The sequence below is a fragment of the Schistocerca serialis genome, chromosome 4, assembly GCF_023864345.2.
Source record: "Schistocerca serialis cubense isolate TAMUIC-IGC-003099 chromosome 4, iqSchSeri2.2, whole genome shotgun sequence".
Classification (NCBI taxonomy): domain Eukaryota; kingdom Metazoa; phylum Arthropoda; class Insecta; order Orthoptera; family Acrididae; genus Schistocerca; species Schistocerca serialis.
The window spans coordinates 60,625,984-60,649,137 of record NC_064641.1 but is presented as its reverse complement, the minus strand read 5'-3'; the positions used below and the strand labels follow the sequence as shown (position 1 = coordinate 60,649,137).

At 43.1% G+C, this 23,154-nt stretch overlaps 1 protein-coding gene across 1 annotated transcript in view; it reads left to right on the top strand.

The window, feature by feature from the left end:
- The window catches only part of LOC126473723 (cytochrome P450 6k1-like), an 81,330-nt gene extending 59,318 nt beyond the window's left edge, over positions 1 to 22,012 (top strand). The window contains exons 5-8 of the mRNA XM_050100970.1: positions 2,403 to 2,602; positions 6,337 to 6,558; positions 9,465 to 9,716; positions 21,590 to 22,012. Of these exons, the coding sequence (XP_049956927.1) occupies positions 2,403 to 2,602; positions 6,337 to 6,558; positions 9,465 to 9,716; positions 21,590 to 21,756 (841 nt within the window). The 3' untranslated portion in view covers positions 21,757 to 22,012. The remainder of the gene's footprint in view (positions 1 to 2,402; positions 2,603 to 6,336; positions 6,559 to 9,464; positions 9,717 to 21,589) is intronic.
- The last annotated feature ends 1,142 nt before the right edge of the window (positions 22,013 to 23,154 follow it).

Sequence of the window (23,154 nt, the reverse complement as noted above, 5' to 3'; positions counted from 1 at the left end):
ACTTCAGCCGCTGCTGACTAAATTGTGGTAAGCTCCAGGAATTTAAATTCAAATATGTCGACTACGTATACTACGATCCTTATTCTGTTTTTACTATTCTTATTGTAATATAATACTGCCTCATTTCTCTAGCTAATTTCTTTTCTTAATTATTATACCTAATTTTTTAAGTCATTTCCTTATCAATTTGGGTGTCGCGGTGTTATGTCGCCATACTGACACCTCTCAGGTTAACTAACTTCTGTGGGGACAGGAAGGGCAACTGCCCACAAAGACAAAGTAAAATAAATTCGATAAGTAATGAAAAACCAGGGGACCCTCATAGAACGGGATTAACTATACAAACGAAAAAGACTCTCTGAGATAGCGGTTATCAATGCTCTAGAGTCCACATGGCACTGGGAAGAGAAATCTCTTATAGTACTTCCAAACTGCGTTGTTGAGGTCCTTTTTCACACCCTGTGAGCTCCAGTATAGTTCTTTATTGTAACACTCTGGGCAGACCCGACTTCCAAAGTTAGTGGCTTTCTGGTCAAAATGGCTCTGAGCACTATGTGGTCATCAGTCTCCTAGAACTTAGAACTACTTAAACCTAAATAACCTAAGGACATCACACACATCCATACCCGTGGCAGGATTCGAACCTGTGACCGTAGCGGTCGCGCGGCTCCAGACTGTAGCGCCTAGAACCGCTCGGCCACTCTGGCCGGCAGTAGCTTTCTGTGTTCTGAAGATGCCCGAGTGATATACTTTATTTAATGTCAGCCAAACCAGACCGGAATCACTGGTAAAAGTATACTGGCATTGGTTACTGGACAACAGCCAACTCATCGACAGAACACAGGAACAAGCGCATCGCGATTCAATCTCCAACCCCAAAACAGTTCCATAGCATCAGTGGTCATCAGAATAACATGCTGGTGGCATCAATATTAAATGTCTGGAATAGACGGGCTGACAGTACGACATGAGGTGGTTGTTTTTATAGGGCGTCAGTAGTTAATGTAGTGGTGCTGCTTGGCCTAGGGTACCTTGTTATGACAGAGAAAACCAAGACCGCTTGCATCGCGAACTGTGCAGCTCGGTGACCCTGTCGATAGTGAGACTACTGATGTCGAAGGAGGTAGAAATATCCTTCCTCCTTGGAACCCAGGCAAGTGGTAAGAAATGGCCCTGTTTATGTTGAGGAATGCAAAACTGCTGCGGCAGTTGGGAAACAAGAGCCATACTCTCTTAGGCAGCTTTTCATGGATCGGAAACGCCTGTGTCATAATGGTCCAAAACCTCCAACGGTGTAGGGGAGATGCAACAAAAGTGGGTGCCTTGCAGGTATGGTTATCCATTCTGGGAGGCAACCAGTGAATATGTATTATAATTCGAAGCTGGTTCTTATTGTGAGAGGGCTTTTTTTCAGCCTCCAACTGATCGCGAAATGTAAACCACGATGAAAACAAAAATACTTCATTTGCAACATTTAGCTACACATTCCAGTTGCTTCACTACATAGCCACTGCTTTTTGACTTAAACATTTGTCGTAGCGTGGTACCAGTATTCCAATACCCTAGTAATAAAAGGTAGTCGCCTGTGATTTCTGCCAATTGCGTAAGCTGGTCTGTAGCTCGTTGTCTGTGCCAAAATGCTATGCTCGTAGTCAGCGATTCACATGAGCGAAGAAATGAAAATCAGGGGAAGCCAGTAATGGATAAATGAATTCTGGGTGATTTGCTCGCCACGTATTATGCTGTCTCAACCCATTTGCACAGTTTTTAACTGTAATACTTGTCTAATTGGGTTAAATCTCTTACGTACGATTATAGCCGTTAATGAGTACATTACGACAGTATTTTAAATTTTTAAAATTTGTCAGTAATTATATGAGATACTGAAAACCAAATTTTTTTGCTACTGGGAGCCATTAGATAGACAACGTACAACTGTAGTGATGTTGATGGACCTGAGAATACCTAAAAAATGAGTCCAAAACAACACAATAAAATAAAAATTTGACCATCCACTACACAGATCCTCTTTAGTTCTCAGTGATTTTTTTTTTTTTTTAAAAAGAACTTCCGCATGATGTCGTTCCCCTCCCCATACCGTGGAGCGCTGGGGAATAATTTTCATTGTTTCTGGACCATGCCGAAGGTCACGCACCTCAGGGAGCTCAAAGTTTCTTAGCGGAGTACGTAGGGAACTCAACCTTCGTCGGCTTGGTAGAGATGTGGTGAATATGGTTTTTCCTACCTAGGGAGTGATGAGCGCCGACATTCTTCTGTAGCCGCAAGCTCTGGGCATCCTTCAGTGACTACGAAGTGACGCGGAGGTGAAACCTTGTGTGACACAGGGTACATTTTAGGAGTTGTTGTATTAATATTAATTAACTGTTGCTTTTCCTTTGCAGGTTAAAAGGCGGACCGTCGGCAGTCAGCAAATATTTTCAGCAAATGGTTTTAGACACTGTCGCTTACAGAGAGAAGAATAACTTTAGACGGAAAGATTTCATGGATCTTCTTATTCAGCTCAAAAATAAGGGGTTCGTCGATCCTGACAAAGGACAGGCAGCGGAGAGTGAGCAGCAGAAGGACATCGACACTACCGACAGTAAGTTGTTCTGTTTTATTGCATTGCGGCTATGTGGTATATTTACAGTACCACTGGAATTGCGGTAGTGTTCTCTCTTCTCGCGCGTGGGGTCCCGGGTTCGATTCCCAGATCGTCAGGGATTTTCCCTGCGTCGAGATGACTGGGTGATGTTGTGTCGTCTTCATCATTATCATTCATCCCCATTACGGTCGGAGGAAGGCAATGCCAAACCAACTCCACTAGGACCTTGCCCAGTGCAGCGGTGCGGGTTTCCCCTACGCTCCTCGGACCTCATCATCAACATCAATACCTCCTGTTGTTTCTAGGTCTTCGTTGTCTATAGGAAGAGGATGTGGGAGGCGGAGGTAAAACGATGTACACCGTTTGTTTAAGGGTCGTATAAATCCTGTTCCATGTATTTTCAAGTTCTACAGGTTATCTGTTGCACTGCTGTATTGGATACTGGGAAAGAGTCCAATATTTAGCATAACACATATAACAAAATTCCTAAAACCACAAACAGGACATGCCAGTCGAATGAGCACTTAGGTATAAAAACGTACAATGTGCTTATTATATAAACTGCTTTCACATATCACACACTCGTAGCTTTCCAAGTAGTGTGTTACGACACAATATCTTTCCTCATCAGCCACATTTATTTCTCGGATTTAGAGCTATGGGCCTTTAGGTAGAAAAGTGTCTTGGAAGAAGCAATACGAAAATCTCCATTCCCAAGAATGTAACTATGTACGAAAAGTACAGTTAGTAAGTGTTACTTAAAGCCTACACACTGTATCTTCTTATAATTTAGCCTAATTAATTCTAGAAAACATTTAACGAAATTCAGTTGCAGCAGGTAATTGTGTCAGGTAGTTGTGATATAAGTTACTGTTATATCTTAGCTTTAGTTTGGCCACTGACAATAAAATGAATGGCACAGCTTGCGCAGAATAACGTGGCATTTGTACAGAAACGCAGGCGCGTCATGTGTGCTGGCCGATTCCAGCCAGTCTTTCCGAAATGGGTGGCTACTGTTGACATTCTGTTGCTGACCTGCTCACATTAACAGTGCTCGATGGTGTTTCTTTACAACATACCACGACACCGCAATCTTCACAGCAGGGTATGTTCTTCATAATCAAGCACGTATGATTATTCACAGAATTGGGTAGAAGAGCAATCTGTGGCACAACTTAACTAGAAGAAGGGTCGGTTGCTAGAACACGTTCTGAGGCATCAAGGGATCACCAATTTAGTACTGGAGGGAAGCGTGGAGGGTAAAAATCGTAGAGGGAGAATAAGAGATGAATACGTTAACCAGATTCAGAAGGATGCAATTTGCAGTAGTTATTCGGGGATGAAGAGGCTTGCACAGAATAGAGAGGCATGGGGAACTGCATCAGACTTGTGTATGGACTGAAGACCAGAACAACAACACGATTATATCTGACGCCACTAGATTTTCTTCGGAGAAGCAAACCAGAAAGCAGATTTGTGTGACGTATCGCGTAATCGAAATTTGGTGGATTTCTTTTAGTACTCGTGTGAATAATTTCACACTTTTCTTTGTTTAGGGTCAATTTCCCCTTTTCCCACCATACAGATATCTTATCTAAATCATTTTGCAAATCGTTTTCTTCATCTGATGACTTTACAAGACGATAAGTGACAGCATTATCTGCAAACAATCTAAGACGACTTCTCAGATTGTCTCCTATGTCGTTAATATAGATCAGGAACAGTAGAGAGCCTAGAACACTTCCTTGAGCAACGCCGGATATTACTTCTGTTTTACTCGATGGCTTTCCATCTGTTATTACCAACTGTGACCTTTCTGATAGGAAATAACGAATCCAGTCGCACAACAGGCGATATTCCATAGGCAGTCAGTTTGGTTAGAAGATGCATGTGAGGAACGGTGTCGAAAGCCTTCTGTAAATCTAAAAATACGGATTCAATTTGACATCCCCTGTTGATAGCACTCATTACTTTATGAGTATAAAGAGCTAGTCGTGTTTCGCAAGAACGATATTTTCTGAATCCGTTCTGACTATGTGTCAATAACGTTTTCTTCGAGGTACTTCATAATGTTCGAATACAATGTATGTTCCAAAACCCTACTGCAAATCGACGTTAGTGATATGGGCCTGTAATTCAGCGGATTACTTCTATCTCCATTTTTGGGTATTGGTGTGACTTGAGCAATTTTCCATTCTTTAAAATAATGGCTCTGAGCACTATGGGACTTAACTTCTAAGGTCATCAGTCCCCATCAGTCCCCTAGAACTTAGAACTACTTAAACCTAACTAACCTAAGGACATCACACACATGCATGCCCGAGGCAGGATTCGAACATGCGACCGTAGCGGTCGCGCGGTTCCAGACTGTAGTGCCTAGAACCGCTCGGCCACCCGAGCCGGCTCCATTCTTTAGGACGGATCTTTCAGTGAGCGAGCGGTTGTATATAATTGCTAAATATGGAGCTATTGTATCAGCATACTCTGGAAGGAACATGACTGGTATACCATCTGGATCGGAAGCCTTGACTTTATTGATTTAAGCTGCATTGCTACACCGAAGATACCTACTTCTATGTTTCTCATCTTAGCAGTTGTTCTTGATTTGAATTCAGGAATATTTACTTCGTCTTCTTTGGTGATGGACTTTTGGAAAAACGTGTTTAACAACGCTGATTTAGTGGCACTACTCTTACTCATCCAAAAATAAATAAATAAATAAAACAAAAACAGACTTTTTCCTCTTCTTATCATCATAAAAAATCTCCAACTATGAATCTACACACTATTTACCAACACTGGTCGAAAACCATATCTGTCTTGATAATTAAAGGAAGCTCTTGTTGCTATCTTGCAGTATGTATAGAAAAGGAATTCAGTGTTATACGTCACAAACGCCAATGACCAGCTCCGATAATACTCTCGATAAAATTTACATAGACCATTTTACTACGAACAATGGAGCATCTTTTAATTAACCACAGTCATAAAAATATTCTTTGCAGTTAATGTCCAGATATTCTACGATTCACTTTGAAGACGGCTTGTAGCTTCTGTGGTCCATGTTATCTTTTGTAGGTGGCTCTGTCGTCACACCTGACTGAGTCAGAAAACGACACATAGTTACACCCACTGTTAATATACGTTTATAAGATCCAAGTTTATCTTTTCCGTAATTTTCCGTAAAGCAAATAAATTTAATCAGCGGTTAGACGTTCCGACGGGTGGAAAAGTACTAATAACACGTACTGAGATAAGACTTACAAAGCTGGATCTTACGTTATATGATGGAACTATTCTCGGATTTGAAATGAATTTATTTTCTGCTTTCTCCCGACCTCTCAAAAAATCACCTACTTGGGAATATTCATTCTCAGTTATATGTAGTCCGTACGTCTAATCGACAATACTGATATTATTTACTTTCATTTCACTATCGAATCATAAAACAGTTAAGCCCTGGTAAGGCTACACTAATACCTTACTTGTTGGAGGTATATTTTAAAAGAAATTGCGCAGGTTTCAATAGAATAAAGCACTACCTCAAAGGAGCTACAGTATTAACTATTTCACCAACTGATGTGCTATGTCAGGTGTGATTGGATAACACTGTCTCAGATCATAATTTTAGGCTCTAAAATGTTTCTGATCAATTTCATACGAAGTTGACCTACACCAAATGACACTGCCATTCACATTTCCATGTTTAAGTATCGTCTGTCTTATTGCAGAATTATCGATGGGAGACTTGGCTGCACAGGCGTTTATCTTCTTTGCGGCGGGCTTCGAGACGTCTTCGACAGCGACGAGCTTTACTCTGCACGAGTTGGCTTTCAACCCTGACATACAGAGTAAACTACACGATGAAATCGACACAGTGCTCAGGGAAAACGACGGCGAAATTACTTACGACGCCATCGCCAGAATGACCTACCTTGACAAGGTTTTATCAGGTAAGGAAAAGCAATCTTTAAATCATAGTTGGCTATCAGTTCTTAAGCGTTTACCTTCTTTTCAAACCATTAAAAGCGCAACATTTTGTCCTAAATATTTTCACACTATGCATAGTTTACTCTTCGTGCACAGACAGGACAGAATAAAAGACATCATCAGTCAGAGCTGAGCTGGGAGGGGGGGGGGGGGAGGGAATTGGTCGTGGAGGGGATGAGGGGGGAGTGTGGTTCTTCAACAGTTAGGTTAAATGGCGGGAGGAGAATGGAAGGTCATAGACTAAACGTTCCGTCAACGTCTACTTCTTCGCATACTGAGCATTAGCTCGGATTTAAGTCTTATTTGGTGAACCATCTCATCACTGAACCCATTCACAAAAATCATAGAAAACAAATTACAAGAAACTGTAGCGACGTCTATCCGCGGGTTAAAGTAGCCAAACTTTTAATTAGAGCTCAGATAACAAGCAAGCGATGAGTACACTTGGAATGTGTAAGAAAGATGGATAGATAAACTATAGAAATAATGTGAAAAATAACAGTAATTTCACTGGGAAACCTTGAAAGATTAATATGTAAGTTGAAAGTGGAACAAGGGGGGGGGGGGGGGGAAGGGAAAGGGTTTACTGATGTCAGCTGCATCAGGACAACACGCGGAATCATCAGAGGTGACTTGTGAAAATGTGTACCGTACCAGAGATCGCCAGCTTACTGTGCAGGTGCGTTAACCATTGCGCCACCCGGACACAGTTTTTATCGCAACCGCGCGCCCTATTCGGCACGTCCCCCGGCCGACCCAAACTCCCCCCGAGCGCCACCTGTCCGCAGTCCCTGTCCAGTTCCTTCATGATCGCTACTCTCAGCAGATCAGACGGACTTGTGCATCCACACTGAAGAAGGTGGATCCATTCCTCATTTGTTGTTGTTGTTGTTGTTGTCATCAGTCCAGAGAATGGTTTGATGCAGCTCTCCATGCTACCCTATCCTGTGCAAGCTTCTTCATCTCCAAGTACCTACTGTAACCTACATCCTTCTGATTCTGCTTAGTGTATTCATATCTTGGCCTTCCTCTACAATTTTTATCCTCCACGCTGCCCTCCAATACTAAATCGGTGATCCCTTGATGCCTCAGAACATGTCCTACCAACCGATCCCTTCTTGTAGTCAAGTTTTGCCACAAATTCCTCTTCTCCCCAATTCTGTTCAGTACCTCCTCATTAGTTACGTGATACGTCCATCTAATCTTCAGCATTCTTTTGTAGCACCACATTTCGAAAGCTTCTACTCTCTTCTTGTCTCAACTGTTTATCGTCTACGTTTCACTTCCATACTCCACACAAATACTTTCAGAAATGACTTTCTGAAACTTAAATCTATTCTCGATGTTAACAAATTTCTCTTCTTCAGAAACGCTTTCCTTACCATAACCAGTCTACATTTCATATCCTCTCTACTTGGATCATCACCAATTATTTTGCTCCCCAAATAGTAAAACTCATATACTACTTTAAGTGTCTCATTTCCTAATCTAATTCCCTCAGCATCACCTGATTTAAATCGACTACATTCCATTATCCTCGTTTTGCTTTGTTGATGTTCATCTTACATCCTCCTTTCAAGACATTGTCCATTCTGTTCAACTGCTCTTCCAGGTCCTTTGCTGTCTCTGACAGAATTATAATGTCATCGATAAATCTCGAAGTTGTAATTTTTTCTCCATGGATTTTAATTCGTACTCCAAATTTTTCTTTTATTTCTAATACTGCTTGCTCAGTATAAAGATTGAATAACATCGGGGATAGACTACAACCCTGTCTCACTCCCTTTCCAACCACTGCTTCTCTTTCATGTCCCTCGACTCTTATAACTGCTATCTGGTTTCTCTACAAATTGTAAATAGACTTTCGTTCCCTGAATTTCATCCCTGCCACTTTCAGAATTCAAAAGAGAATATTCCAGTCAACATTGTAGAAAACTTTCTCTACGTTTACAAATGCTAGAATTGTTGGTTTGCCTTTCCTTAATCTGTCTTCCAAGATAAGTCGTGGGGTTAGTATTGCCTCGTGTGTTCCAGTATTTCTACGGAATCGAAACTGATCTTCCCCAAGGTCGGCTTCTACCAGTTTTTCCATTCGTCTGTAAGGAATTCGCGATAGTATTTTGCAATCGTGACTTATTAAACTGATAGTTCGGTAATTTTGGCACCTGTCAACACCCGCTTTCTTTGGGATGGGAATTATTATATTCTTCTTCAAGTATGAGGGTATTTCGCCAGTCTCATACATCTTGCCCACCAGATGGTAGAGTTTTGTCAGGGCTGGTTCTCACAACGCTATGAGTAGTTCTAATGGAATGTTGCCTACTCCTCATCTAGGAGAATCAATTACGTGAGTGCATGATGTCTATTCTTTCGGACATGTCTTAAACAACAGACACCACGCATTCATATAATTGAAAGCATAAATTCGTAGTTCCATACCGTTCTTTGATCATAGCGTTACCGTGCTGTGGCGAAGCCTTGTGACCTTGATAACTGGAAATGATGATAAATGAGTGAGTTATGTTAGCTTTTGGTCCCATTCAGCTCTTGGTCTACTGAAGGAAATACTGGCTACCACTAAACGTTTCAAGGGTAGACCCTATTTACGGAAATAATGATCGCCAGTGACAGCCAGAAACTGTTGGAAGCAATGCACAAATCTCTCTTGCCAACGTGACATGACGATTTAATGCTTGATTTAAAAAATCTTTTCCCTGCCACATCTGCACTCTATGGCACTGATTCACAAAACTATGGCGTTAGAAATAAGCGATTAGTTGCCTGGCGTGATGGATTATGCTATCTTTTTACCAGTCCAAACAGTCATATTGCTTGCATTATAATTTTTTCTTTCTATTTTTGTTTCCAGAGTCTCTCAGGAAGAATCCACCATTGACCACTCTGATCAGAGAGTGTAATCAAGATTACAAGATTCCAGACAGCGACGTCGTTCTAGAGAAAGGAACTAAAATAGCGGTGTCTGTGCTGGGCCTTCACCGTGACCCCAAGTATTACCCTGACCCTGAACGTTTCGACCCTGAGAGATTCTCCGAAGAGGTCAAAGCTCAGCGACAGCCATATACCTACCTGCCTTTTGGGGATGGACCACGTAATTGCATAGGTAAGTACGTTGTCGGATGCTGCCTGCTCTAAGATCGACACTTACGTTAACTCGGATGTTTAGTGTGCCCATTCCTCACCTTTGTTCGAATCCTGGATCGGTTTGGGCTTTATCACCGTTTATCTTAGAAAAGATGGAGCACACAGTGTGTAGCCATACTTACAGATTACATCAGTACAGAATATGTTACCGCGTACGAATTTTTCCAAGCAACAGAAAGGTTATAACGTCTTTAGACATGACAGTGAGTGGAAATAAGGGTAGTGAGGTAAGACTGTTATGCTTCTAGTTTACATGCCGCGGTAGTGACGATCGCTTCCCCAACCAACACCCAGTCTTCACAGTTGGTCGCCACGCCTAAATCTACCTGACCAGTCACCACCTCGAGAACAAGCGAACAGTCACCTCCCACGTCCTGTGGGAAAGATAATAAACATTTTGATCAGTGTTCTATGCTGTTAATCAAGAATTTTTGTTAATGTCACTGGATACTATCTGTTACGGAAGGGGAGGTACAGGGGTTGGACAAAAATATGAAAACAGAACACATTACCATACACTCTAAGATAAAGTAAACGACGCACCACGAACGGGTAATCAGAATGGAACAGAAATCGTAGATGCAATATACATCTACAGAGACACAAATGATTATAATTTCAGAAATATAGCATAGTTCGAGAAAGAGCTTGACAAGTTGAGCAAGTCAATGATGCGTTGCCACACCTCTACTGCTTATGCCACCAGTTATTCGGCTTCACTTTGACTGCTAGATTGTTGGACGTCCACCTGCAGGATATCCTGCCATGTTGTGCCCAACTGGCGCTTTGTGTCGTCTAAGCCTCGAGCTGGCTGGAGGGCCCTGTTCATAATGCTCCAAACGCTCTCAGTCTGGTATCTCACCAATGTCCAGGGCCTGTCCAGACACGTTCTCGCTGGTTATCAGGCTCAGGTCAAAGCGGGACTCATCATGGAAGACAATTTTACTCCAGTCAGGCCAAACATGTGTCTCGGCATTCCAGGCCGAAGATGTGTCTAGAGGCGCCCCAGACAGTGGTAGGATACGAAGCTGAGTGTAGCACGCCATACGGCGCGACAACCAGGAGTGACGCTCTGGGGTGAAATTTCTTCTCATAGCAGGATCCCTTTGGTTGTCATCCGTAGCACCCTTACAGCACCGCGATACGACGCCGATATTCTACGCCTCTTTTTGTTGTCCTTCATGGCAAGCCATCCTGGGCTTAATTTCGGCAATGTAATGCCCGCTCATACGCAGCGAGGGCTAACACTGCTTGTTTTCGTGCTCGCCAAACCCCACTTTGGCGAAGAAGGTCGCCGGATTTCTCCCCAATTGAGAAGGTTTGGACCATTATGGGCACAGCCCTCAAATCAGCTATGGAGTTTGACGATCTAACGCTCCAATTGGACAGAATCTGACGCTATATCCCTCAAGAGGACATCCAACAAATCTATGAATCAATGCCAAGCATAAGGCGCAGAAGAGGGCAGAGAAGTGTCCTACATAGGCTATCTGGAGCCTTCGGTACCACCTCAGCGGATGCACTGTGTGTGGTGCTCGGAATATGCTCCATAGATATCACGATCAAATACAGAGCTGCAAGGTACTGGTTAAAGATGGGGAGACTAGATAAGGTACACACAATAACCGGTGTACCGATAGAGACGATACGTCACCTTAAAAGTTGGCGTTTGGATACATGGCAAGGTGAGTGGGATGTAAGTGATAAGGGACGTAGGCTGCAGGACTTCCTCCCTGACATAAGGGAGCGGTTGAGAATGAGACATATCGATCCCAGCCGCGGTATGGTACATTTCTTAACCGGACACGGACCTTATCCCACGCACTTAAACCGCGTGAATCTGAGGCAGACACCTACATGCACATGCGGGGAAGAAGGTTCCCCAGAACACACAGTCTTTTTCTGCGGGAAATACGCGAACAATAGACATACACTACACTTAGACTACACAGATACAGCCATAGATATACACACAGCAATAAGAAACGAAGAACAATGGGCACAATTAAACGCACTGACAAACGGTATTCCAAAAACAACACATGAAGAGTACATGGTGACACGACATTACAGACATGCCTATGTGCAGCGTAACAGAAATCTCCAGAGGATGGACAGTTATACCCACAGTGACAGTGAAAATAGTGACAATGAGGAGGAACAGGAGGAGGAAGCTGAGATGTGACAGTAAATAAGCAAAAGTGCTGGCGATCTAGCCAAGAAAACACCAAATGCTGTACATGGATGGACACCGAAAGTAGTTAATGTATAGGATTAGTAATAAATAGGACATCCAACATTATTTCTCTACTAATAACCATTTGGGTGTGTGTGTATGTGTGTGTGTGTGTGTGTGTGTGTGTGTGTGTGTGTGTGTGTGACTGGCGGTCAACGGCTCGAAGAAACCATTCCGAGGTATTCACCGTCAGTCACATTCAGTGATGGTACTAACAAATCTCTCCTGTATCCTATCTTCTTTTTATATTCTTCTTAAAAAAACAACAAAATTTTATTTATATTTCAACCTCAAATTATTGTTATTTTGAAAAGTATCATTCTTTGTAAATGTTGTAGATAAAACAAAAGAAAATAAAACTGTAAAAAGAAGAAAAACGAAAATTGTAAGATAAACGACCTGTTTTAAACATCAGGTAACAGGTCTATAATTTGGCAATAAATAAATAAATAAAAATAAATAAGGCCCAGAGGTAGGACAACGCGTTATTGGCTTGCTCAATTTGGGAATTCCTTTTTCTTGATTAAATCGACCATTTTTTCTCAAATTGTAATACTCAATTTGTGCATGTAAAGCACATCTACCGATCGATCTCTGCCTATTCAGATAATTCTTTCGTAGTGTGTCGGTTTTTTCCCCTTAGAGAGTACAATGTAGCAAAACCGTTGGAGTACTAAACAACATCACTGAATGGATAAACACAGGTCGTATATCATTTTCAAGGACACCTTTAGCACTCTTCCCGCAACACAGTGGCAAGTTCAGGTAACGATGATGGAGGTGTATGGCGATCACACACTCTTCTCTCCAAAGTACACTACAAAGGCTCAGAAATATTAAGATCTGGTGATTCTGGTGCCCAGGGGAGCCGTGACAATTGATCCTCGTGCTCGCAAATCCAGCCCTGGATGACGTGAGCTTTGTGGAACTGCGTAACAATTGGGTATCAAACATTGCACCATGGGATCAGCCAAAATCGTCACATAGCCCTTGACAGTATTGCGACCTTGCAGATTAACCATGAGGTCTGTGGAATACCACCGATATGGCTGCCCAAATCCTCACCGAACAGCCCGCCATGCTTCGTACTTGAGACATAAACTCGGCCAGAAGTTGGAAGGAGTCTGGAACAAGATTCATCCGATCTAATAACTTTCTTCCATTGCTTCATACAGGGCGAGTCGAGAACATGTCTCCATACAACCCCCCTCCCCCGCCCTTGCCCCGCTTACCCTACCATTCTCATCAGTTTCCGCTACTAATTGAGATGCAGTGTATACAGATCTTGCACTCGGACGCCCCTCTCAGTCTGGAGAGCAAACCGGCCGCTACTAACTGTGATACGTCATGTATAGAAATGTTACAGTAGTGGGGTCTCTGTCGCTCCTTTCAGCTTGGCAACCCAAGCGGCAGCATTTGTCCCTTGGGATCTTACGCCGACATTGGCTCCACAGTCCACGTTTTATGGCTTCGACACTTTTTTTCAGTAACGGGAATCAGTATCACTGATGAGTGATTTCGGAAATCCAGTGGGCCCTACAGTTTCCTGCTTATGGAGCTCCGTTCGTTTTGGCGATGGCGGGGTCCACTAGTGCGTCATTCAGTGCCACAATGACTTTTGCAGCTCTCGTCATCTTAGTTTGCGACACAATCCTCTTCGATGACCGCCCGTCACGATCACAAAAGAAACACCTTTATCAACGTTGGTACTAACCGGATGATGTTTCACCACTTTCCCTATACGCGGTATAAGTCTTCGTTATAGTGCATCATGACACACCAAACATCTCGGCTCCCTTGATTAGGCAAGCACCTGCCGTATAGGCATCAGCAATTGGCCCACGTTCGAATACACTTAGCTCCGACATACGAGGGCTGTCCAGAAAGTAAGTTACGATCGGTCGCGAAATGGAAACGACTATGAAAATCCGATAAAGCTTTGCAAAGATGTGTTGGGCAGTGTCTCTAGTATGACTCTAGGTAGAATTATGTCGCTCTTTCCATTCCTGAGCTCTTAGTGAGCGCATAAAGATGTTATAGAAAATAGTGTCTCCCGCCAAGTACGAGGGCCTGGTGAGAATTTTCCCCTGAAGCTATGCAACCAACATTACATAAGTGTCGTGCGGTTTCTTCTTCAAGACAATTCTCAGCCTCATTCTGCATGGCCAATGAAGATGTTCCTGCATCGTTTCAATTGGCAATGTTTGGTTACCCACAATACAGCCCGTAATTGTCTCCCACTGAGTTTCATCTCTGTTCAAACGGACCGCTAGCTACGAAGACAACATTTTGGCACAGACAACTAGCTTTAGGCCAGCGTAGAGAATTGGCGGAAAGCACTGGCTGCTGCTTTCTGTGATGAGGGTATTGGAAAGTTGGTACAACGCTACGACGAATGTCTGAGTCAGAACGGCGACTACGTAGAGAAGTAGCTGAAAGGTGTAGCTAACTGTTACAAATGAAACATTTCTGATTTTCACTGTGATTTTCATTTCGCGATCAATCGTAACTTACTTTCTGGACAGCCCTCGTACAATGATGTGACTAAAGTCGTTGGTTAGCGATATGTTCATATACATACGGCGATAGTATCGCGTGCAGAAGTTGTAAAAGGGCAGTGCATTGGCGGAGCTGTCTTTCATAACAAGGTTTCGACGTGATTATGGCCCCACGATGGGAATTAATAGGCTTCGAACGCGGAATGGTAGTTGGAGCTAGACGCACGGGATATTCCATTTTGGAGATCGTGAGAGGATTCAGTATTCCGAGATCCACAGTGTCAAGAGTGTGACGAGAATACCAAAGTTACGGCGTTGGCTCTCATCTAGCACAACGCTGTGACCGACGGCCTTCACATAACGACCGAAAGCAGCAGTCTGCGTAGAGTTTTCCAAGCTAACAAACAAGCAATACTGCGTGAAATAACCACAGAAACGTGTGACATACGACTAACGTACACGGTAGGACAGTGCAGTGAAATTTGGCATTACTGGGCTATAGCAGCAAACGACTGAGCGAGTTACCAACCGTGCACAGACAGGGTGACGACCCCAGAGAGCGACCAAATGGTGTAAATCGCCCTGAAGATGACTCCATCGCGGGTTGAAACCGGTAGGCGCCAAAATAAATAATGCGATTGTGACTGTCATTTTAAATAATTGATTATAAGTAAATTAATCGCTGTTTATCTCCATACAACAATGTTGTCTAAAAAAATTGACGCGAGTGTCCTTGTTAACAGTACGGCATCGCCTGCAGTGCCTCTCCCGGGCTCGTGATCATATCAGTCGGACCCTATGCGACTGAAAAACAGTGGTGTGTTCAGATGAGTTCCGATTTTAGATGGACAGAGCTGATCGCCCGTGGTCTAGGGGTAGCGACTCAAAAAGTCCTCGGTCCCAGGTTCGAATTTTGATGAGCATTGTGGGCCGAAGACTTCCGGCATGAGAAGTCACCCTCATTCTGCCAATGGCCTTGTCAAAGAGGGTGGAGGAACCTACAGAGCTTCAGGGCACTTTCTTATCCTTGGGTTGGGGAATTAGAACCATTGCATAAAGGACACGCAACGTGTATCCACAGGACATGCGGCCTGTAATTCAAAAAGTGCCATGAAGATCTCTCCACTGGAAAAATATTTCGGAATGCCCCCCCCCCCTCCCCCCACATGCGGATCTCCGTCACGGGACTGCCAAGGGGGAGGTGACCATGATAAAAAGACCGAATAATCACCAAAAGGATAACGTTCTACATGTCGGTTCGTGGAATGTTAGAAACTTGAGCATGGTAGGGAAGCTAGGAAATTTGAAAAGGGAAATGCAAAGGCACAATCTAGATATAGTAGGGGTCCGTGAGGTGAAATGGAAAGAAGACAAAGATTTATGATCAGATGAATATAGGGTAATTTCAACAGCAGCAGAATATGGTATAACGGGCGTAGGATTTGTTATGAATAGGAAAGTAGGGCAGAGTGCTACTGTGAAGAGCTCAGTGATAGGATAGTACTTATCAGAATCGACTGCAAACCAACACCGACAACTATGGTTCAGCTATACATACCGACGTCACAAGCTGAAAATGAAGAGATAAAGAAAGTATATGAGGATACTGAAACGGTAATACAGTACGTCAAGGGAGATGAAAATCTGATAACCGTGGGGGACTGGAATGCAGTTGTAGAGGAAGGAGTAGAAGAAAAGGCTACACGAGAACATGGACTGCGAAAAAGAATAAGAACGGAGACAGACTAATTGAGTTCCGTAATGAACTACATCTAGTAATAGTGAATACTCTGTACAAGAATCACAAGAGGAGGAAAACGCCGCGTGATACAAAAAGATTTCAGTTTGATTACGTCAGGGTCAGACAAGTATTGTAAGGTGTACCCAGGTGCAGATATAGACTGAAACCACAATTTAGTAGTAATGAAGAGTAGGCTGGAGTTTGAGGTTAGTCAGGAAGCATCAATACGCAAAGAAGTGGGATAAAGAACTACTGTGAAACGAGGAGATACGCTTGAAGTTCTCTAAGGCTATAGATACAGCAATAAGGAATAGCTCAGTAGGCAGTACAGTTCATAAAAAATGAACATCTCTAAAAACAGCAATTACAGAAGTTGGAAAGAAAGACATAGGTACAAAGAAGGTAACTTCAAAGAAACCATGGGTAACAGTAGAAATAATTTAGTTGATCGATGAAAAAGAAAAGATAAAAATGTTCAGGGAAATTCAGGAATACAGAAATACAAGTCGCTGAGGAATGAAATAGGATGTGCAGGGAAACTAAGACGAAATGGCTGCATGAAACATGTGAAGAAATCGAAAAAGAAACGATTGTCGGAGGAATGACTCAGCATATAGGAACTTCAAAACAACCTTCTGTGAAATTTAAAGTAAGGGTGGTAACGTTAAGAGTGCAACCGGAATTCCACTGTTAAACGTAGACGACATAGCGGATAGGTGGATAGGGTACATAGAAGGCCACTATAAGTGGATGTGATAGATAGATGTGATAGAAGAGAAAAAACAGGAGTCGATTTAGAAGAGAGAGGGGATGCAGTATTAGAATCAGAATTTAAGAGGGCTTTGGAGGACTGGCAAATTAGGCAGAAGGGATGGATGATATTCCATCAGAATTTCTAAAGTCATTGTGGGAAGTGGCAACAAAACGACTATTCACTTTGGTTTGTCGAATGTATGAGTCTGGCGGCATAACGTCTGACTTTTGTACAAATATCATCCATACAATTCCGAAGATTTCAAAAGCTGACAAGTGCAAAAATTATCACACAATCAGCTAACAGGTCAGCTCTGAGCACTATGGGACTCAACTGCTGAGGTCATTAGTCCCCTAGAACTTAGAGCTAGTTAAACTTAACTAACCTAAGGACATCACAAACATCCATGCCCGAGGCAGGATTCGAACCTGCGACCGTAGCGGTCTTGCGGTTCCAGACTGCAGCGCCTTTAACCGCACGGCCACTTCGGCCGGCGGTCATGCATCCAAGCTGCTTACAGGAATAGTAAACAGAAGAAAGGAAAAGAAAATTAAGTATGTATTAGATGACGATCAGTTTGGCTTTGGGATAGCAAAGGCACCAGAGAGTCAATCCTGACGTTGCGGTTGATAATGGAAGCAAGGCTAAAGAAAAATGAAGACACGCTCATAGGATATATCGCTCAGGAAAAAGCGTTCGATAATGTAAACTGGTGCGAGATGCTCGAAATTCTGAGAAAAATAGGCAAAGCTATAGGGAGAGAAGAGTAATATAAAATATGTACAAGAGCCAAGAGGGAATAATAAGACTGGACGACCAAGAACGAAATGCTCGGATTAAAAGGGGTGTAAGACAGGGATGTAATCTTTCTCGTCCCTATTGTTCAATCTGTACATCGAGGAAGCAATGATGGAAATAGAAGAAAGATTGAGGAGTAGAATTAAAACTCAAGGTGAAAGGATATCAATGATACGATTCGCTGATGACATTGCTATCCTGAGTGAGAGTGAAGAAGAATTACATGATTTGGCGAATGGAATCAACAGTCTGATGAGTGCAGAATGTGGATTGAGAGTGAATCGAAGAAAGACGAAAGTAATGAGAAGCAGCAGAAATGAGAACAGCCAGAATCTTATCATCAGGATTGTTGGTCATAAAGTAGATGAAGTTAATACCCAGGAAGCAAATTAACCAATGACGGTTGGAGCAAGAAGAACATCAAAAGTAGACTAGCACTGGCAAAAAGGCCATTTCTGGCCAAGAAATGTCTACTAGCATCAAATGTAGGCCTCAATTCGAGGAAGAAATTTCTGAGAATGTACTTTTGGGGCACAGTACTGTATGGTAGTGAAACATGGACTGTGGGAAAACCGGAACAGAAGAGAATCGAAGCATTTGAGATGTGGTGCTGCAGACTAATGTTGAAAATTAGATGGACTTATAAGGGAGGAATGAGGAGGCTCTGCGCAGGATCAGAGGGGAAAGAATTACCAGGGTTGCCAAGAAAGTAATGCACCGAATTTTTTTTCTCAGCCGAAAACAACGCTATGAATGCGAAACTTTAAGTATATATTATGTGTAGTCTCCTGAGTGAGAGCGCCAAGTTCCGTCACTTCCGACAGATAGCGTACCTCTAGGACAGTTTTAAAATGGCATCTCTAGGTGACGTACGTTACAAACAAAGTGCCGTCATTGAATTTCTCACTGCAGAGAAAGAAACTGTGGGGAATATTCACAAACATTCCTGAAAAGTAACTTACCTTCCTGCATGATCAAGGGTCGTTCCAGCCTCGTTTCATGACTGTCTGCAGGGAACTTCAGTTCCACTTCTCACCAGTAGAAGTTTAGTTTCTAAATTCGCTGGTACATCTCCACCACTGAAAATCTTACGCCATTGTTGTACTATCCTGTTAATGTTGGGATAGTTAAATTATCCTTTCATCTCGCACTTTATCTGTGTGAATGTTATCCCCCTTTCCTAATATGAAACCAATAGCCGTCATTTCTGTTTCTTCCCGAGTTCTGAAACCTGCAGAAATCGAGAGTTGCTCCTATTTCAGGGTTCTGGATTTTGAAGTTTAACAATGTCAAATTCCTTTTATTGAATACGCGTAGATTGAAAAATTCTGGATAGGTCACTGAAGGAAAAGTCACTGAGTGAATGCAAAACGACTTTACCAGTTCAATATTACGCGTTTCAGCGTTTCCCTTCATACTTATCACTTAAAATATAATAAATTATATCGCTACATATGAAATAAAAATTGGTTACAGGCCCAACGTAGATATAGAAATAAAAACATTGTAGACATAAGACGACACGCACCGTGGAACTTCAGGTAACCAGTGGATAAATGTTGTAGTGGTAACAAACGACACCATTACACAAGGATACAAATTTGTAAGCCATATGTAATTCCTGCGATGATACTGTAGAGCGCCACACCCATTTTTGCAATGCCATCTGGTGTTCTAATCAGCATCCATGCATAATGGTTAGTACTCTTGTTTGTCATGTTTGTTACCACTACAACATGTAATTATTATGTCCACTGATTACTTGAAGTCCCAAGGTACGAGCCCTTTTTACGACTGTAATACACTCCTGGAAATTGAAATAACAACACCGTGAATTCATTGTCCCAGGAAGGGGAAACTTTATTGACACATTCATGGGGTCAGATGCATCACATGATCACACTGACAGAACCACAGGCACATAGACACAGGCAACAGAGCATGCACAATGTCGGCACTAGTACAATGTATATCCACCTTTCGCAGCAATGCAGGCTGCTATTCTCCCATGGAGACGATCGTAGAGATGCTGGATGTAGTCCTGTGGAACGGCTTGCCATGCCATTTCCACCTGGCGCCTCAGTTGGACCAGCGTTCGTGCTGGACGAGCAGACCGCGTGAGACGACGCTTCATCCAGTCCCAAACATGCTCAATGGGGGACAGATCCGGAGATCTTGCTGGCCAGGGTAGTTGACGTACACCTTCTAGAGCACGTTGGGTGGCACGGGATACATGCGGACGTGCATTGTCCTGTTGGAACAGCAAGTTCCCTTGCCGGTCTAGGAATGGTAGAACGATGGGTTCGATGACGTTTTGGATGTACCGTGCACTATTCAATGTCCCCTCGACGATCACCAGTGGTGTACGGCCAGTGTAGGAGATCGCTCCCCACACCATGATGCCGGGTGTTGGCCCTGTGTGCCTCGGTCGTATGCAGTCCTGATTGTGGCGCTCACCTGCACGGCCCCAAACACGCATACGACCATCATTGGCACCAAGGCAGAAGCGACTCTCATCGCTGAAGACGACACGTCTCCATTCGTCCCTCCATTCACGCCTGTCGCGACACCACTGGAGGCGGGCTGCACGATGTTGGGGCGTGAGCGGAAGACGGCCTAACGGTGTGCGGGACCGTAGCCCAGCTTCATGGAGACGGTTGCGAATGGTCCTCGCCGATACCCCAGGAGCAACAGTGTCCCTAATTTGCTGGGAAGTGGCGGTGCGGTCCCCTACGGCACTGCGTACGATCCTACGGTCTTGGCGTGCATCCGTGCGTCGCTGCGGTCCGGTCCCTGGTCGACGGGCACGTGCACCTTCCGCCGACCACTAGCGACAACATCGATGTACTGTGGAGACCTCACGCCCCACGTGTTGAGCAATTCGGTGGTACGTCCACCCGGCCTCCCGCATGCCCACTATACGCCCTCGCTCAAAGTCCGTCAACTGCACATACGGTTCACGTCCACGCTGTCGCGGCATGCTACCAGTGTTAAAGACTGCGATGGAGCTCCGTATGCCACGGCAAACTGGCTGACACTGACGGCGGCGGTGCACAAATGCTGCGCAGCTAGCGCCATTCGACGGCCAACACCGCGGTTCCTGGTGTGTCCGCTGTGCCGTGCGTGTGATCATTGCTTGTACAGCCCTCTCGCAGTGTCCGGAGCAAGTATGGTGGGTCTGACACACCGGTGTCAATGTGTTCTATTTTCCATTTCCGGGAGTGTATTTTTATTTGTATCTCTACGTTGGTTTTGTAACGTATTTTTATTTCATATGTGGTTTTGTGATCTATTTTATTTTAGTTCTACAGATATCTGATGATGGCAAACGTCGAAACGCGTAATATTCAATTAATAAAGTCACTTTGCATTCATTCAACGACTTTTCCCTCAGCGACCTATTCAGCATTTTGCAGACTACACATATTTTTCAACATGGTGGCATACCTCCGTCGTGACTTTGTAGGGCTTTCCTATATATAATTGGACCAGCACACACAGCGCAATTACGTGCATTCGAGGAACATTTCGTGTTGATGATAATTTCGTATTCAGTGAATTCACTGAGCAAATCACGTTTCACTTCTTGAGAAGCTTATCATCCTATTTTATGGGCGACAATATGGACCCTGCTACACTGTTTCCTTCCGTACACCGTTTATATAGTGACGTTTTCACCTTTCCTTCGATCCCGACGTCGCTATAAACAAACGTAGTGCCTTGCTGTTGACAACGATTGCTATGCAGCTTTCAAGCATGCCGTTTCGATGACTCTGTTTAACCGTCTGATTTTTGTGTGTTTCAGGTATGAGGCTCGGCCTGTTGCAAACCAAAGTGGGTCTCGTGAACTTGCTATCAAAGTACAACGTGCGACCCACCGGGAAGACGAAAGCAAATCTGGATTTCCACCCTAGGTCCGCCATCCTCATGTCTAAAACTGGCATCCACGTTCAGTTTGAAAAGCGAATCTAGGACGACAACATTAAATAACAATATAAAATTGCAGGGTGTCAAATTTTGTGTCTTAAACTGTGGTACACTGTTTCTGTTGTGACCATGTAATTCTATGCTTTATGACTTGCAGAGGACTACAAATTCCTCACATATTGGCTTTCCGGAAAGAATGAATTGTTTATGATTGTATAGCAAACAAGTGTTCAGCACTAGCCAGCCTGTATTACGTCTTTGCGCTTATTGCAAATAAATATACACGTTTCTCTAGTCTAGGCATTAAAACTTTTTCTATTTGGGTAAGATAATGGTTATTATTCCATCTGCTTTTCGGAAGATTATGAAAATGTAAATATCCAGATGTCATTGTCTGGTCCTGCCACCGGATGGCAAATTTATGCAACCGTCTCTCTGTTGAATGGATAGGAGAAAGATGCCAGTTGAAATTGTGAGAGGCCAGGCTCACTTGAAAACAGGTGCGTCAGGTGGTCAAAAGTCTACGATTTTGTAAAACACCATTCGAAAGCGATTTTGTGATTTTATTAAAAGGATATTTGCGGAAAAGACGGTTTTCAAATGACGGGCTATTTTCTAAATCAGAGGCAGTCTACCGTTTGTACGTAGCACGAAATTTTGTACCTTTACTGGTAGCAAAATTTTCTAAGCGCCCACCAGTTCCACAGTAATGGTGTTTTACAAAGTACTGAACTAAACTTAACCTTAGAAAACTTATAAAGCAGAGTTACAGAAAGTTAAACACATAATAAAAATTACTTACCAAATACTTTACATTAAAATTTTACGAAAACGTTATGGAAAATATTTAAAACCCTACCGCCGACCAATCCTCCATCAAAGCTTGAACGCCCACTAGTTGGACGAAGGGACGAAGTTGACTACCACTGCTCCAAAGTGTATACTCTGAACATCAGGAACTATTGCTGAAATTAATACTTTATCACTTCCGAGAGGTGATTAGTTATTTATAAATATAATTTCAATAATGGTATGAACATGTAGGTTCTTACATTTTGAAATAATTCTGAAAATCTATGACAATTTTCTTAAACTCATTTTACTGGAGCTTCATTAACTGCACGCATGTAGGTGGAGGGGGGAGGGGGGATAGGAGGCGGCAGCCTTTGATCCAACAGATAGGGGCAATTTCGATTTCTTACAGCAAAGAAGCAAGATTCATGATATTGTGTCGACAGAGAAGCAAACGCTGCCATTTGCCTGTATGCCAGTGTATAACAACCTCAATATTACACTCAAATTGACCTGAGTGGCAGACTAATGACAATGAACCCTTTATGTGTCTTGTATATTGTTGTGGCGTACCTTTGTATACCTTAAATTAACGTCCTAGGTGCTAAACTGACAAGCAGGAGAAATCTCAGCATCTGGAACTACTGTATT